The sequence below is a fragment of the Neomonachus schauinslandi genome, chromosome 4 (genome assembly GCF_002201575.2).
Source record: "Neomonachus schauinslandi chromosome 4, ASM220157v2, whole genome shotgun sequence".
In the NCBI taxonomy this organism is placed as follows: domain Eukaryota; kingdom Metazoa; phylum Chordata; class Mammalia; order Carnivora; family Phocidae; genus Neomonachus; species Neomonachus schauinslandi.
The window spans coordinates 123,030,762-123,049,319 of NC_058406.1; the positions used below are offsets into that span (position 1 = coordinate 123,030,762).

Genomic DNA, 18,558 nt, shown 5'->3' on the forward strand with positions numbered 1-18,558 from the left:
GAAAGGGATCAGAATCCTTGTCAGTGGCCCAGAATTTATTTGTTTGATCAGAACGTTATTGGTATGATGCCTTAACACTGAATACCTGTGATCACTGAGAATTAAGAATAGGCCTTTGCTATGGACGGTGCAGTGAAGTCACCCCCAAACTCGGCTGCTGAGAGCACATATTGATACCACCTTTCTAAAAAGCAGGTGGGGTTCCTGTGTGGCGCAGTCCGTTAAGCGTCCAACTCTTGGTTTCGGCTCTGGTTGTGATCTCAGGGTCATGGGATCAAGCCCTGTGTCGGGCTCCACACTCAGTGCAGAGTCTGCTTAGGATTCTCTCCCCCTCTCCCTCTGTCCCTTCTGCTTGTTCTCTCTGTCTCTCTCAAGTTAAATCTTAAAAAATAAATAAATAAATAATAAAATAAAAAGCAAGTGAGCAAAATCTCCCAAGAGCTTGAAAAATGTTTATATCCTTGGGCCCACTGATTTTAGTTCTATGAATGTAGCCTAAAGAAATCATCATATGATCAAAGAATTTCCTAAGTGATATGTATAATGGAAAATTTTGGAAACAACCTAATTTCCAACAGTTTAGGAATGGTTAACTGAAATGCAGTACTCAAAAAATAAAATAAGGCTATTAAAAATAATGTTTTAGAAGAATAGAAAATGATACGGGAAAATGTTTATAAAAAATATTAAGTAACCAAAGCAATGTTTGAAACTGTATGCACATATGATCATAAATTAAAGATATGCATAAAAAGACTAGAAGAAACATCCTATAATGGTTATCTTGAAGAAATAAGATTATGGACCATTCTAAGTTTTACGAAAAACATATACAACTCTTAAAAGAAATCAAACTAAGATGTTGGGTATTGTTAGAAAGTTACTTTTGAAAGCTACATGAACCCTTTCACATCATGAAAGCACACTAAGCAATAATTTTCCAAATACTGTGAAGCCCAAGAAAGATCAAGCACATTCCTAAGTAAACAGCAATTCAGAGAACCAATAGCTTCTGATCCATCTCACGAAAGTGATAGGCAAGGGATACCTTTTTTGGATAAGTAATCATATAGTTCACCAAAATACTCTGTCTTCTTATGAAATGTAAATTTTTTGCTGAATAAGCCCAAAGTCATCCAATAACCCATATAAAAAGACTTACAGACCATTTTACTATTGTAAAGCATTTCATTTACAATATATTAATTATAAATATATAAGCTTCTCACAGTATATATCTTGAGTCATCTAGTAAACTATAATATTGTCCTGTTTGTTCACCAAAAATTTGAGAGTATATAAAAAGTGTTTTTTCATTAGAACAAATCAAACCCCACAAATAAAAACCATTTTGCCTTTTCTTGATAGCCTTTCAAACCACAATAATCATTTACGAGTCAACTCTATTAGTATGTAACATTTGAAAGGATGTATCAGTTATCGATGGGGCAGATCACTGGAGGGTCAAGCTTGCATGTCTAACACAGCACATCTTGGCTCACAGAGCTCCCTCCCACATCGTCAGCTGTGCAGGAGCACGCTGCCAAGGCGGTGCCAGCCGAAACAGAAAACGCGTGCCCTCAAGCTTATTAAAGAAACTTCAAAGTAAATTCTTGATTTCTTCAAGATCGTCAGGTTAATCTACGTGTTTGGGAAGCAATTTCTGCATTTGACATACAATTCTATGAGCTTTTGAAGTTGAACATTTCAGAGGTTTTGTTAACGAATATACAAAATGTCCAAAGCAATAATATATTGTTGTATCAAAGAAAACAGAATGTATCACTTTGTGAGATGACTGTATTGTCAAGAGACTGTGAAGGGCTCTCCCATAAAAGTATGTTTGTTTTGTTAATTTGAATTTCTGATAGCTGTATGTAAACCTAAGGACTTTCTTTCTTTTCTAGCCATGGAATGTCTTACCCAATTTCAGGCTTAGTGAAGACATACAAAGCAAAGGATTATAATGTGGATCACCCACTGGTGGTAAAATCATAATAAATTCTTTAATTAAATTTCATGTTCTTTGCAGTTGCCATAAATGTATCTGTTAAATGTATTTGTCAATTCTTGATTGCTTGGAGTACAGGCTAAAGTAATTTAATATCTAGAATATGCAGGTTAAAGACCCAACTTTGCCCCATTGGTCACCACATTTTGTTTCTCTTCAGCCTCATGGCCTTTCTGTGGTACTCACCTCCCCAGCGGTATTCACTTTCACAGCACAGATGTCTCCTGAACGGCACCTGGAAACAGCAGAAATACTGGGTACGAACCATTACTCATAAATCTGTGACCCACGTATGTGGAGCATTTTGTAGGGTTGCTTCTGAGGATAAAACATAAAGGATAATAATACCCATAAAGTTGCTTTGGAATAGTTTAATAATAAAATGTGAGTGACCTGCCTACAGTCCTATCTAGCACTAAAATTCTGTAATTTTGCTTCTAATAATCTATTAGCAATGAAATGGAACCAAATATTGCTTATGTTAAATTTGTAGTAATGATACTTCTCGTTTTCATTCCCAAGGAACATGAGACTCTTTACATAGTATTAATGTTGTGAATGGTTTTTGCTATGTTCAGTGGGTAATAAAATGAATCTAATTCAGGAAGTAACAGTACCTTCCCAATTATAGAAAATCTAAACAGCTAGAAACTTTATAAAAAGATCCCAAAAGAAGAACTTGTTTTGCTGCTCTGTAGAATAAATAATGTCTATAACAAGACACCCACAGTGCTTTTTGAATCTCACAAGCAAAAAAATTATATTCAGGCTAGCTTTAGTGTTAAGTAAAAATTTTTGGTATTTTTCTAAGATGAGAACTCTTTCAAGTAGACTTTCAGAATTTGATTAACTTTCCAAACATTTTATTCCCCTACTTGTGTTTAGGGTAGGAAGGGAAAAGCTAAAAAGAAAACTTCATTATGCTCTTCTAGCTCCAGCCGTTGGGAGAGGTTATTTCCGAGAAGGTAGGCATGACCACAGACTCCACGTGTCCTGCTTCCCCTCCACATCTCTCTCACACTGACGTGTGTGCTTTCGTCGAGTTCCAGGTGCTGGGCTGTGCTGGGAATGCTAATGAGAGAAGTCCAGGGTAGAGAAGCAGTGCAGGGACCTGATTTCCCGGCATGGGCTGCTGGAAATACGGTGCCTACCTTAGCAAGGATCTTGTGTCCCTTTTCCCTTTCGGGTTGGGGCTGTTTTTTTAGCCATTCTGGGGACTCAGATAGATGCCCGGTAAATACACAGTGTAAGTAGGAAGGAGCCCAAATAGTAGGCTAGATGTATGGTAAATGGGAAAGTCTGAGAGAACTCAAAGCTAAAATTCCAGGCAACCAACAACGTTACTGAGAAAGCAATTCCTCCAGTAGACAAAACTCAGGGTAGAACGCACCAATTCTTTCTCCGTGCATAGGAAGTTTTGTTTAATGTGATTCCATACTTAGCCATTAAATATTTTACTATGTAGTCTTAGATTTTCCTAGCTTTATAACAATTTATTCTCTTTCCTACCCTCTCTTTTTTTTCTCAAACACTTCACAGGAAAACCCAGAGGCTTTGATGCTGTGTTTTATGGCAGCGATCCCAGGAACATAAAAACCTCATAAACTTTATATCGTGTGTCACCTTTCCACCTAATCCATATTTCAGCTGCCACTGTGTAATACAGACTGGTCTTGTCAGGCAAGGTTTACCTTCCATCCAGCCACGCTCCCAACTAGCCCCGTATCGGGTTCTATTTAGACCTTTTCCTGGATTACTAAAACAGTTCTTGCTGTCATAGAAGAAAAAGGTTAAAACTAATTGAATAGTGTGCTTCAGTAGGGACATAAACTATATATTCTAGTCTCCTTTTGAACAATACAGAGAAAGTGGCCTTGACTCAACATGAAGCATTTTGGATAATGACTTATGCCACATCTGTTTGTCAAGTGCTTCACTTCCTGGCAGTGAATGTGTTCGACTAGAACCGGTGAGGGGCTGGAGTGCTAAGGGTCTGGGGACTCTCACTGCTACCCTGCCTGAGGGCAGAACCCCTAGCTCTTCCACACTGATGTCTCTACGATTTCATGTACTGATTTTTTCTTTTTAAGATTTTATTTATTTATTCATGAGAGACAGGGAGAGAGAGATTGGCAGAGGCAGAGGGAGAAGCAGGCTCCCTGCTGAGCAGGGAACGTGATACGGAACTCAATCCCAGGACCTCGGGATCTTGACCCGAGCTGAAGGCAGATGCTTAACCATCTGAGCCACCCAGGCGCCCTCATGTACTAATTATTAATCATGTCCAAATTTCTACCCCTTGGCAACCTTCTCCCCCCTTCACCAACATCATTATTATCTACAGAGTAAATACTGTTTTCTTTTTTTTTTTTAAAGATTTTATTTTTTTGACAGAGAGAGACACAGCAAGAGAGGGAACAGAAACAGGGGGAGTGGGAGAGGGAGAAGCAGCCTTCCTGCAGAGCAGGGAGCCTGATGCGGGGCTCAATCCCAGGACCCCAGCTGGGACCATGACCTGAGCTGAAGGCAGAAGCTTAACAACTGAGCCACCCAGGCACCCCTAAATACTGTTTCCTGAGAGTCTTTATGTTCTTGGTTCTGTCTGACTGGTTCTGTAATATTTATTTAGAGGAACCCGCCCTGCCCTTTGGCAACAGAGCCCAAAATAAGAAGTTTTATAGCTATAGAGAAGAAATATTTCCTTGCCTGGCTACATATAATCCATTTTTGTCATTTTCCTCCTTTGGGGCAGTCAGTGTTAGACTTTTGTACCTCTATATGTCCTTGCCACACAAGGTGTTTGCAAAGTGTTGGTCTTCTTTTCCTAAGATGTTGCAATGAGAAAAGATATTGAACACATATACCTCTAGATGTCAGCAAATTCCAAGCCTTGAAAGTTACATAAGCTTTTCTCCTACAAATGCTCCTTCCTCCTCATCCAAACACCAGCCTTCTTTTTTGGTCTCCTCCCTGTGCTTCTTTTCTTGGCTCAGTTCCTCCTCTTCCCACCACACCAGGGGCGAGCAGCCCATCGGATATGTGAAAGCCAGGTTAGCCTCAGCCAACTTCTCTGCAAAGGATCTCGGGGTTCTGCAGGCTGGCCTGGCCCATCTTTGTTCTGCAGGGCTGATCACTGGGCTGGCCTCCGTGTGGAGGCAGAGCGGTGCCCTTGTCCTTGGTGGTAGGGAGGCAGCAGTAGGTTATATATTCAGCTATCTTGTGACTGAATGATACCCTCTGTCTCTACAGTCAGCACTTTGTGTCTTCTAGGAGCTAACACCTGCACTGCCAGGATCCCAGATGCTGGGCCTATTTTGGCAGACACACTCCGGAAATTCTTATTCGATCTGGATGTTGATGATGGCCTCGCTGCCATTGGTTACTCCAGCGCCGATATCCCTGCATTAGTGAAAGGAACGCTGCCCCAGGTAAGAGATGCAGGGTGTCTTCACTCCCTTCTGAGAAGCACAAAGCTGCTGGGAAACCGTGGTCCACTGGGGATGTTTTAGGGGAGAGGAAAACCAAGGGGTCCTCCAGCAGCTTTCAGGTCTCCTCCACACCAGAGAGCAGCTCTTCTCTTCCCCTGTGGGAGGGGGCCAGGCTCCCTCACCTTTATATTCTTCCATAAAACTGTGGCTTTTTTGGAGCTTTCATGATGTAACTGAAAGGATCTTTTATAAAAACTCAAGGCAAAAACAACCACATTTGTCTTGAGGTATGGCAGAATTTCCCTTTTTACCATTTCTGCTCTTTTAAGAGTCCACTATAAAACTACCTGAAGCCGTTCCAAAAGGACCACTAATATTATTTTATATTATAAGCGTTATAAATTCCTACTGTTTTGTGGAAAAATAGGCATGGCCTTTAAATCAATACTATTACAAAATCACTTTTTAATGTATCTGGGAGAGTATATTTTATACATATACATACGTATCTGTGTCACTTTGGGTCTTACTTATTTAAATGTCACTAAAGAATTCAAACTGAGCTGCCAACTTTATTGGGTAGAATCATAATAGATGTAGAGTTTCCCCTCCAAGTTTCTTATGAAGAGAATTTACCCTCCCGTTGCACCTCTCTTACCTTTTGGATCAGATACCCTTGTGCTGTAGCATCAGACCTTAAAAGGCTACAACCCCATTCACTGCAACTCACCATAAAATCGCGCCAGAGCCACGAGGTCTCAGGTTTTGGACCACACCATGCTCACCGTGCCCAGAGTATTCACTTAGTACTTCTGTCTAAAATGGGAAAGATGTGGATCACTTAAACACTGTAAGGCTATGAGCGCAAGGCACTGCTACCCAAAGTTAAGGCAAGCATGGATCTATCGCTGACTCTGAAACAGAGTTAACGACTATCCTATCCACCCCACACAGATTCCTGCTTACCCTAAGTAGCAGTGCTTTTCCCTCACCCCACTCTGGTTAAATAAAGGCCTCACACTAGCTTCTTCCCCACTTGGCAACTGCTTAGAATGTTGAAGACCTCACCACTCACATAAGATGATACTTGAACGGATTGGGTTAATAGACTCATGTGTCCTCAGGAGGTAGGTAGGTAGGTAATAGCAATGAACAAAGTAATTTAAAGCAGCAGGGAGTGGTGGGGACTTTGGTGAACTAGAAAGCTCATAATCCATCTCACTGGGTGTCTTTTCAGCTACAATGTATTATCCCCCAGCAGAAATTCAGGCCCCAGCGCTGAGCTTCCAATTTCAAAAAAAAAAAAATCCACTGGTAGAGTTTCCAATTTCCAACAAAAATCAACAATCTGGATGTTTGTATTGTATTCCCTGATTACCCACTGTACAAACCAAACATGGCCCATGGGCCGGCAGGTTCCCTGATTTAGACTCAGACCCGGTAGCCTCAGCGGCATCTAAAAATATAAATGAAGGAGAAAAAGAAACATCTCAAAGTGTAGTTGAGCTCTTAGGCTAACTCACAAACTCTTAGTTCTAAGCAACAAGTCCAAGGGACTAAATAGCCAAAAAATATGACCAACACAGTTATCTTATCCAAACCTACTAGGTTATTAATTCCATGAGTACAGGGTCATGTTTTCCTCACCGGTCCTCGACTGCACCGAGCACAGGCTAGTAAATGTGTTAAATGGACACATACCTGCAGCCCTGCAGCCCTCTCTCTTCCAAAGCCTTCTGTGCAGGTGTGCATAATGGCTGAATGGCGGTAACTTTTTCAGAAGTTTCCTTACACTGGATAGGACTCACCTAATGACAAGAAGCCATGAAAGCCTGTCCAGGGATTCAGAGACCAGAGACCAAACGGTCGCCATGGTTTTTGACATGGCATTTGGCTCCTAGACAGTGATAGTGTCCATTCTGCAGGAGGGGTTCTGAAAAGTTCTGCTTACTCAGGTATGTGTGTTTGTCAACCTGCAGGGATGGTATCCATGATTTTCAGACAAAACTGTGTGATATTCTTGGCCATTTCATTGCTAGTGGCAACGCATCTTCCAGCCACCAGCACACACTGCAAAGTGTTTACTGTTCAAATTCTACTGTGCTCAGTCTTTTACTTTCAGAAACTGTTCCAGATAGCAACAGATCCAGACTAACCTTTGAGACCATCCGCTAAAATGGCAAGTTAATTAGGTATCATATTAAATGCTTCAGTGCACATACCATCCCGGGGAAATCACAGATAGCAAAGCCTTAATTAGACAAAACTAATTTCTTAGTTTCACAAAAGATGCAAGGTAAATTGGATCTTTTGAATACAAGTCATCTCTGTAGAGGAGGAGGCCAGGATCTCCTCAAGCTGTATTCAAAAGGCAGCCCCAACATGAATGCTGCTTTTTTAATCATGTGCCTGTGATTGGGAGAAGCATAGTTAATTTTAATAAACTAGCACTAGTTCCATTTTGGAGTCCATGTAATTGAGTCAATGTGTTCTATATATGGAGAAGGCAGGAGAGATTCACAGGACTTTGGGAGGAATCTTAGCAATAAGCCTGTCTGTTTTGCAGATGAAGAACTACTATCGGTTTTTTGTTTGGTTTTTTTTTGGCAGCAGTGAACATTTTACAGGAATGCTATGGCAACTTCAGAATTTTACAAATGCAGCAGGCTAATCTTCACTTATTAGTATCTACAGGATTTAAGGTAGTGAGAGGGATAGGTTGGTTGCTGCAAAGAATATTGCCAGGAAGATTATTTATGTAGTCGACATTTGATAAAGCTTCTTTTATGTTCAGCAAGAGGGATCAGTTTTCTCTGGAAGGAACAACCGGGCCAGTATTCTTGACCAAACACCACATCCCATACTGATGGTGGCAACAGCAGCCCTGTGTACGGAGGCTTCCAACCGCCAACGCCAGGCTGCAAGGCAAGCAGGCACGAATAAATTAATCTTCCAAGCGGGGTTCCTGAAACCTCTGGAAAAAAACATTTACATTTCAAATCAAAACATTTCATTTCTGAGGAGAGCTGTCTACCAAAATGAGCACTTCCACTCCCTGGCAGACAGGCCAGCCGAAATGTTATTTTATGAATGTGCTAAAAGTAGTAGTCAGGATTTATTTCAGTGCCCATGTTAATCAGTTGTCCCTCGGTCTTACACGTCTATAAATGATAGCGCATTGCTGAACACATCTTAATTCAGGGAGTTTAGCTTTTACATGGCATAGATGATATGAGTAGGGATAGATCACAAACTTTATGTCCCTGTCCTCGTTTAACCTATCCTGGGGTATTAGAAATGTGAAAGAGAAACTCAGATCAGCTTGGCCTGACGTACTTCTGAGACTCCTGAACTACTTCACCAAAGATGAACAGGATCGTTTTCAGGGCCTCTGAGCTCATCAGAGAAGATTCTCTCCTGTTATAAACAGAACAATGTGGCAGGAATTGGCGGCCATAGCAAATGCTAGACTTTGGTTCTTGACCCTGCCGCCAACACAGATGTAAGTCTCTGCCTTGCTATGGATTTTCAAAATTCTTTAGTCTCTGAAGATCTGCTGCAGTGTAAAATTTTTGGTTTTACCCATGCTCTTCAGCATGTCCCCCCATCCTTCTCCCATCTGTCCATCCATCCTTCCTAATTATTTTTTTAATCATGGTAAAATATACTTAACATAAAATTTACTATTTTAACCATTTTTTTTAAGTGTACAATTCAGTGCCATTGAGTACATTTAGTATTGAGCAACCGTCCCAACTATCCATTTCCAGAACTTCTAAACCATTTCAAATAGAAGCTCTGCTCTATTGCTTAATAGTGAAATAGTAACTCCCCTTTTCCAGTCCCTGAGAACCTCTATTCCACTTTCTGGCTCTATGAATTTGCCTATTGCAGGTACCTCATATAAGAGATACAATATTTGTCCTTTTGTGTCAGCGTAATGTCTTCACTTAGCATAAATCTTTAATGTGTCTGAATTTCATTCCTTTTTATGGCTGAATAATATTCCATTGCATGGATTACCACCTGTTGCTTATCCATTCATCTGCAGATGGACACTTGGGTTGTTTCCATCTTCTGGCTATTGTAATGGATAGCCTTCTGGCTATGAACATTGGTGTACAAAAATATGTTTTAGTCTCTGCTTTCAGTTCAATTGGTTATATACCTAGAAATAAAACTATAGGATCATAGGGTGATTCTCTGTTTAACTTTTTGAGGGACTGCCAAACTGTTTTCCATAGAGGCTGCATCATTTTACATTCCCACCAATAATGCATGAGGGTTCCAATTTCTCCATATCTTCACCAAGATTTCTTATTTTCCATTTTTTGGATAGCTATCCTGATGGATGGGAAGTGAGAACTCACTGTGGTTTTGAAGTGCACTTTGCTAATGACTAAAGATGTTGAGCGTTTTTTCATGTGCTTACTGGCTATTTATATATCTTCGTTAAAGAAATATCTATTCAAGTCTTTTGCCTATTTTTGAGGTGGTTTGTTTGGGGTTTTCTGCTGTTGAGTTGCAGTAGTTATTTATATATTCTAGTTATTAACCCCTCATCAGATCTATAATTTGCACTTTTCTCATTCTGAGTTGTCTTTTCAACTCTCTTGAGAGTGTCCTTTGATGCATAAAACTTTTAAATTTTGATGTAGTCCAATTTACCTAATTTTTGTATTGCCTGTGCTTTTGATGTCATATCCAAGAAATTATTGCCAAATCTAACATCATGAAATTTTCCTCTCTTCTGTTCTAAGAGTTTTGGTTTTAGCTCTCAGATTTAAGTCTTTACATTTAGGCCTATTTTGAGTTAATTTTTTTAATAATTCTTCCTATTTTCATTCTTCCTTTTACCTTACAAATACTTATTGAGGTCCTACTATATACCATATAGTATACAAGGACACAAGGAAGAGGAAAATAAAGTCTCTTCACGCCCTTATGGAGCTTACATTTTAGTGAGAGAAGACAGATGATAGGCATCTAATCAAATATGTAAATAAGATACAAGTGAAATCATTCCAGATAATGATTAGTGGTATGAAGGGAAACCTGGATAATGAGATAGTGATTTCACATGGGACAGTGTGGCAGGAACTCCAGCAAGGGTGGTCAGAGAGGCTTCTGACTACAGGTGAAGGCAGCCACATTAAGATCTGGGAACAGCACTGCAGGCAGAGGGGAAAGGCCCTGAGACAGGGTGAAGATGAGCATTTTCGTGGGACTGAGAGGGGATGGTGGGGCTAAGTGAGATGAACTGATGGGAGAAGAGTCAGAGCTGAGGTGAGCAGCAGGGCCGGAACAGTGTGGCATTGGAGGCCATGGTCTTGTCATTGCAATGGGAAGTCAGCAGAGAGCATTAAGCAAGTAATGATAGGAACAAATTTACACTGGGAAAAAGTTATCACTCTGGCTGCTGTGTGAAGAATGGCCTCTAGGGGGAGAGAGTAGAGCAAAAGTGGAAACAGACTTGGAGGGGGGTAGTCAGGATGACTTAGACTTGGGTTGTGGCCGAACAGGAGGTGATAAGTGGTCAGATTAGGGATTTGCTCTGGAGGTAGATCTGACAAATTTGCTGGTGGATTAAACTTGCAGAGAAGGGAAAGAGGAATCAAGAGGACTCCTAGGCTTTTCCCTGAGTGACTGGGTGTCACTGCTGAGATGAGAAAAATGGGAGGCAGGTGGAGTCAGAGTTCTGTCTTGAATATGTGAATTTTGAGATGCCAATATCCCCCTCCCACCATTTTCATTAATGCAACAAATAACTGTTAAGCACCTATGTACTGTGTGTCGAGCACCCGAGCAGACACTGGGCATGAAGAACGCGCACAGCCCTGCCCTCATGGAGCTGCCTCATCTACCAGGAATGCTCCCACACAAGTACTTAGCGTAAGAAAACAAACCAAGAGACCCGTGAGAATGGAACCAAAACTGGCATATATCTTAATTTCATTTAGGCCCAGAAATTTGGACACAGGGTAGTCATTGTAGTATCTTTTAATCTCCTGTCCCACTGGGATTAAGGAGACGCTGATGGGGGTATAAATAGCAATAGGGTGTGCCATCTTTGCTGACTCCACCCAACAACACTGGAGAAATTGAGCAAGTCACTGAATTCATTTAGGAAGGTAGAAGTAAAACCTTAGTTAATATTAAAAAGGAGTCACTTGTTGTCCTTAGCATGAAAGCTGATGTCCTAATGAAGTCTTTTTGAATATATTTTCAGTCCAAGTTGCAAAATATACAGTCTTTGAAGTGAAGGACAAGCTGCTTCTATTTTCCTCAGCAGCACCTGCTGTACCTGGGACAACGCTCTCTGCACAGAGAGCCTACCTGGCTGAGGCTCCGCCCAATGCTGTTTGGTCATTATAGCAGGTGTTTTGCCCGAGGTTCGTTTGGTTCTGTACTTTGGGCAGAAAGCTATTGCCGGAACATAAGGCAAAGGCAATGGCTTTTGAAAGCTTTGTGGAAAAGAGGCATCATTTGATGAACTTCTGAGTGGGGGATCAGCTAGTATGAAGCAAACAAGAAATGGGATTTTTAGGGCGCCTGGGTGGCTCAGTTGGTTAAGCGACTGCCTTCGGCTCAGGTCATGATCCCGGAGTCCCTGGATCGAGTCCCTGGATCGAGTCCCGCATCGGGCTCCCTGCTCGGCAGGGAGTCTGCTTCTCCCTCTGACCCTCCCCCCCTCATGTGCTCTCTCTCATTCTCTCTCTCACAAATAAATAAATAAAATCTTTTAAAAAAATGGGATTTTTAAAGATAGGACTATTAACCAGTCATTGGTTCTTATGGCCAAGTTAACTTACATAACCTAGTCGCTTTTACAAACTATCTTTTCAAAGCCCTGGGTAAATCCTTTTGTTTACTGTTTCAGGAAAGGGTCACCAAGCTTGCACCACGCCCTCAGTCAGAAGAGGATCTGTCTGCTCTGTTTGAAGCTTCAATGAAATTGTATTAATATTCATTCTCACTGAAAGAATTACCACTGGCCATCATAGTCCTGACAAGAGAAGCCAAGCTAGCCAGAACTTTGTCTTTTCATCTCCACATATAACATACCTGTTACCAGTCTGAATGTGTTATAAATTTATCCTGCAAAAGATTCCCTGATGCTCAAAGTCAAGCTACTTCCATAAAATAGTGGGAAAATACCCACTATGTCGGACCTTGAGCGAGACTTTAGGGATCCGTGTTCCTGTCCCAAACCCCACAGATTGCCACTGCTCTATTTATCAAATGGGCAAAAACTCAGTATCTATCAAAAACATAAATGCACATATCCTATGCCCAGTAATCCCCAGTCTAGAAATTTATCCTATAGAAATACTAGCACAAGTATGTTAAGAAATATGGCAAGGATAAACAAATAATACATTATGTTAAAAAAAAAAGAGAAGAAGAAGATAGTAGGAAGGGGAAAATGAAGGGGGGGGAAATCGGAGGGGGAGACGAGCCATGAGAGCCTATGGACTCTGAGAAACAAACTGAGGGTTCTAGAGGGGAGAGGGGTGGGAGGATGGGTTAGCCTGGTGGTGGGTATTAAAGAGGGCACGTATTGAATGGAGCACTGCGTATTATACGCAAACAATGAATCATGGAACACTACATCAAAAACTAATGATGTAATGTATGCTGACTAACAAAGTTAAAAAAAAAAAGAAATATGGCAAGGATGTTTCTGGCAGCACATTTCCTAATAAAAAATCTGAAAGAACCTAAATATTCATTAATAGTATAGAGATAAATAAATCATAGTATATTAAATAATGGAATGCTATAGTGCTATCAATAAGAATGAGGTAAATCTATTGGAAATATGCCCATGATATACTGCTAAATTGGAAAAAAGCAGAACAATTATATATTTGTATGGTCTGATTTTTACTTATTAAATTATATATAAATATATGTCTGTAGAGAGAAAGGATACACATTAAAATATTAAAAGTTATCACTGGAGGGGCGCCTGGGTGGCTCAGTCAGTTAAGCGTCTGCCTTTGGCTCAGGTCGTGATTCCAGGGTCCTGGGATCGAGCCCCACATCAGACTCCTTGCTCAGCAGGGAGCCTGCTTCTCCCCTGCCTGCTGTTCCCCCTGCTTGTGCTTGCTCTCTCTTTCTCTCTCTCTCTCTCGTTCTGTGTCAAATAAATAAATAATCTTTGGAAAAAAAATAAAAGTTATCACTGGAGAAATGGACTTTGGGGTATAGAGAATTAAGAGAAAATATTTCACTTTATATTTTATACTTCCCATTTTTATTTCATAAACATCTGTATTGTTTGGATTTGTTACAAGCCCATATTTTCTGATTTTAAAAGGGCCAAAAAAAATAAAGGGGCCAGAGAACAGAGAAAAATACCACTTTATTGTTTTAGGTCAGATTCATCTTAATTTATAAAAATACTAATAACTAATATTTAAAGATTAAAACAGACCCAAAGAGGTAAAATATTAGGGACTGATCCTCAAGTAAATAGTTCTTTTGAGAAAAACACTAACATCCTACATGGTAATTCCCTCTTTGGAAAGATGTGTTCGGTGCTCAAAATAAATTAACTCAAAAGCAAGCAGTGTTGTAGTTTATAGACTTCAGCCTTGCAAGTAGAATCTAAGTAGCATAATCTCTGTTATCCCCAGCCTGCAAAAATTTCTACAGCTCATTTCTCCTCATAAACGTTACCACACTGGTGGTTTTTTTTTGCCTGCTCCAGCTTTGGCAGTCTGGATCTCAGTGTACTTGTGGATTTATTCATGTTTTAAACTGAATTAAAGTTTTAATCGAATAAGTAATGTATATATAATTACATCAGGATTTTAAAAAAACGGAAGAGAAGTGCATTACTTGCCTTCAAACTGGCCAGGCCCACTTTATCTGTATCAAGGTCTTTATTTCCTTGAGATCTTTTAAATAACATTGAGATAATGTTTATAGAGGTTTCTCTAACTTTATAAACATAAAATGTGGTCAGTACCAAAAACTGGTAATACAAACACAAAAGAAAGTATCTGATCATATTGCACCATCCAGAAGACAGCCACTATTAAAAATTTGGTTTATGTTTTTTTATTATATGCATGAATATATTTTTGACATGGAAATGATATCATTAGGGTATAGTTTTAATTCCTACAGAACATTCAAATTATTTATACCAAGTACCCAAAAGGCAAGCTTAGGACAGTACCAAAAGAATTTCAGTTATATCTTACAGACCACACCTAGCTAAAATTCCCTCCAGCGTTTCAAGAGTATCATGGGTTTTGAAAGCAGAAGCTGTGTGATTGAGCGTACAGCTAAACTCTCTGCCAATCTGAGATCCTTCAGGAAACTTTAGTAAAAGTTGTTAATGTCTCAAAATACATTTGGCACAGCAAAAACGTATGTGTCTCCCCATCAACCCACCCTCCCAAAAAGTCCAGGTAAGTTCTAGAAATTCTACAAGGTGATGTAGCATCATTAGAACGGCATTAGATTAGGGGTCAAGGGCCGTGGGCTCCACTCCAGTCCCTTAGTCTTTCTTGGGCTTTACTGTATTCAACCAAGGCCTCTTCCACTTTGAAAATGCTATGCCTAGATTTTGTGTACTCCATAGTCCTTAATGTGTGATTTTGAATTTGGGAAATGTAAAATAATTTGAGACATAAAAATGCATTCTCGATCTCTCTTAAATGTTCGATGCCTTTACTACCAGTAGCCAGATGTCTAAATGTGACTCACCCGGAGGAGTGTTTGGTATTCATACTGATGATGACTCTGTAGAGAAGGATTTAAAGGTCAGGCATGAAGAAACAGATTTAGGAAGTCTTCATGTTTTTTATCTTAATACCCATCATGTTGGTCCTTACAATTTGAGAATATGGAAAAGATGTGTTTCTTGACTTACCAGCTATTAAAAGAATGTGAGATAAGAAATTCAGCCCATTTCTGTAAACCAAACACTTCGATATTTCTGAGACAACAAGTGCATTTTTCTAAGTCAAATCCTATTTTTTATTGATTACCTTTAAAAGACCAAAAAGTTTTCAGGGGTTATAGCTCCATTTATATGGATTAATTTACTTGCTAAGGCAAGAAAAATTAAAAGAATTGTATTCAAAAGTTTGTCTAATATCACTTTCACAAGACTATCATATTTGGTGAATCTTCACTCAAAATACATGCACATCCCTAACTTGTTTTATGATACAGAATACTAATTTGTTTCAAGTACATCATGTTTATGGTTTTTGTCAAGTGCCACAATAAACAGCCTATTTGTTTTGCAGTCCTCTCCCTTCCCCATGCACCAGGAGGGCTGTGCTGGGCTTGGCATTTTTGCATCGCTGTGGACACAGCTGTGGGGTATTTTCCAGTGGTCAGTGAAGTCTGCTCTTGTAAAATACAGACAAGTACAGTATCAAAATAGAGAGCAAAACTTGCTTTCCTGGCCTTTTAACCCTGAGAAAGATTAATGATTGTTTGGATTAGAAACTGTACCCTAATGAGGGACTGTTGCCTCCGGGGAGTGGGTCTGGGAAAGGGGACTGTTCACCTCCGGGTCAACATTGCACATGCTGCCTCGTCTCTGATGACCAGCAACCCCAAGCTGAGACAGCTGCCCAGGCCCTCCATCAAACGCCTGACCCTCTGGGAGCTGTTGCAGAGGCCGGCCCACATCCCCGCCATCACCATCACAATGGTCTGCCCAAGGTAGTCTCCAGGGATGAGCTGCACTTTGAATGGGCAGAAATTGCTTCTTGAAGACCTAGGTTGAATTACTGGCAGCTGGGAGTGGGAGGGTCTAGTTTCTGTTGCTATTATCCCACTACACTGTCTTTCCAACCACCCCCAACAACTCTCCGAATAAGTGCATCCCCCCGTGCCCCCCCCCCCCGCCCCGGTAAACTGCAATAACTGTTGGCAATTTTATCCCATGTGAAATCCCTCATGAAGCTCCGTGAAGAACAGCCAACTTTAAAGTAACCCTACTTCATTCTTTCTGGCTTTAACTATTGGCTTTTTAATTTGGGTATTTTTAATTGGCTTTCCAATTTATAAAATTGGAAACTGATTAAAATAATCATGAGCGAAAAAGAGAAAATAACTACCATCATGCCATTACCCAAACACAGCTGCTATTATTTGATATACTTCCTTTCCATCTTTTTCATTTGGGTGGTGTAATTTCCAGCTCATTTCCCTCAAGGCATGACAGTTTAAGTATTTTCTACATTGCCACATAATCTTTATAATCATTCTTTTTAAAGGTACACAATGTTTTGTTGAATAGAAATTTAAACATTTATCCTTATTACAGGGCATCAAGATTGCTTCCAAATTTTGACCCCTACCAATGACATAGCAATGAATACTGGGTATGTGGCTTTTTTTTTTTCATATTCTAAATTAACTTCTTAGGTTAACTCCAAATTGAATTTTTATATTAAGAGTATGGACATTTTTATGACTTTTGATTCATGCTGTCAAATTGTTTATATGCCACTATTGTCTTAACTTTGTGTCCCCTCTCCTTCAATCTTCTCTTTAAAATAAATAGTGTAAGCCAGCAAGAAATGAAACAGAGCTCACATGGATGACCAGGGCTAGGCTATTTGTGCAGACCTGCAAGAGTCACCTGTGATTTTTTTTTTTATATTAGTATATCTTAACAGTTCACATGAACAGAAACAGATTAAAATTTTCAAATAAAATTATGAAATTTATTTTAGTGTTACTTAAGTGGAACTGTAGATCACCAAGACTACTTTTGTCACATTTTTTTTCCTTCTAGAACCTTCCATGGGACCCTAAACCTATGGGCTTGGGTTATTCACAGTCCCCCCGTTTTCCTGGCCAAAAAAAACAGACCCACAGGGACATATAAATATCCTTTTCTATAAGGCTGTTCTAGAACCATCCAGGCCTGTGAGTGTAAGGATTGCTGCACTGGGAGGAGGTAACCAACAACCATCTCCACCAAGATCCCTCCCAAGGGTCTAAGTTGCCCCTTTAATCAAAAACCTCTCAAATCTTTGCCAGTTATGCACATTGGTCCCATGTGGCTTTGGCAACATTTACTGGAGAACACTGTGAACCATATACCAAGCATTGCATAGGAGAAAAGAATGTTTGTAAGGCAACATACAAATGGAAAGATGTCCAAAGAGTACCACCAGGCTGGAGTGGCCACCTGAGTAAGGACAGGCTAATTTTCATTCATTTTTCACATCTCCTTTAACCACTATATACTCAGTACATAGCTCAGTACCTTAACAAAGTATTTTCCCAAAGGAGGAAGAAGACCATGGATTTGAGGAGAGGAGGATTGGGGTTCTGCAGGCAGGGGTGATTGGGGGGGGAGGCTAGGGAATGATTACAGAAACATGACATTTAGTAGTATTTTTTTAGTAATATTTAACCAAACTATTGCACTTTATAAATATCAACTTATGAAATGTGGAGGCCAATTTACTAGGGCATAGCTGGCAACAATAATAAACTAAAGACAATAACAGTTTCATTCTAACAGTTTCAGACACTTTTTTTTTTTAAGTAGGCTCCAAACCCAGTACGGGGCTTGAACTCACAACCCTGAGATCAAGACCTGAGTCGATACCAAGAGTCTGGTGCTTAACTGACTTAGCCACCCAGGTGACCCTTATAAGTTTCAAATAACAATCGTTTGCTGGGCCCTCCACCCGTGCCAGGCCCTTTATCAAGGGTTTGCCCACTATGAGAGAGGCATTGCTATGTCCTTTTTGCACAAATGAGGAAACTAAGTTAAAAAAAAAAAAACTGCCAACTTCACACAGCTAGTAAGGGGTAGGACTAGCACTCAATCCGAAAGTCATCCTGACCCTGCTGCATTCCCAGCCACCAAATTCACTGCCTTTCAAGTACCTTCTGTTGTCTGAGAGCTTCTTGAATTGCATCTAAACACTGTATACACTTGTGTACAACACAATACGTTGAACATAGTAGGGGACCCCTAAGTATTTGTGGAACAGAGGATTCTATTTCATTAAAAGGGAAAAAAGGAGAAGAGAAAAAAGAAGGTCCTGCAAGCCTTTGACATGTCAGAGAAAAGTTGAGCTGGCCGTGCTGGTGACCACACAGAAGGGTATTAGAGGAAGG

At 40.2% G+C, this 18,558-nt stretch overlaps 1 protein-coding gene across 1 annotated transcript in view; it reads left to right on the forward strand.

The window, feature by feature from the left end:
• Positions 1-12,971, forward strand: part of ADHFE1 (alcohol dehydrogenase iron containing 1) — a 32,162-nt gene extending 19,191 nt beyond the window's left edge. The window contains exons 11-14 of the mRNA XM_021688234.2: positions 1,908-1,986; positions 2,172-2,268; positions 5,282-5,439; positions 12,320-12,971. Coding sequence (XP_021543909.1) covers positions 1,908-1,986; positions 2,172-2,268; positions 5,282-5,439; positions 12,320-12,403 — 418 coding nt within the window. The 3' untranslated portion in view covers positions 12,404-12,971. The remainder of the gene's footprint in view (positions 1-1,907; positions 1,987-2,171; positions 2,269-5,281; positions 5,440-12,319) is intronic.
• Positions 12,972-18,558: the final 5,587 nt, after the last annotated feature.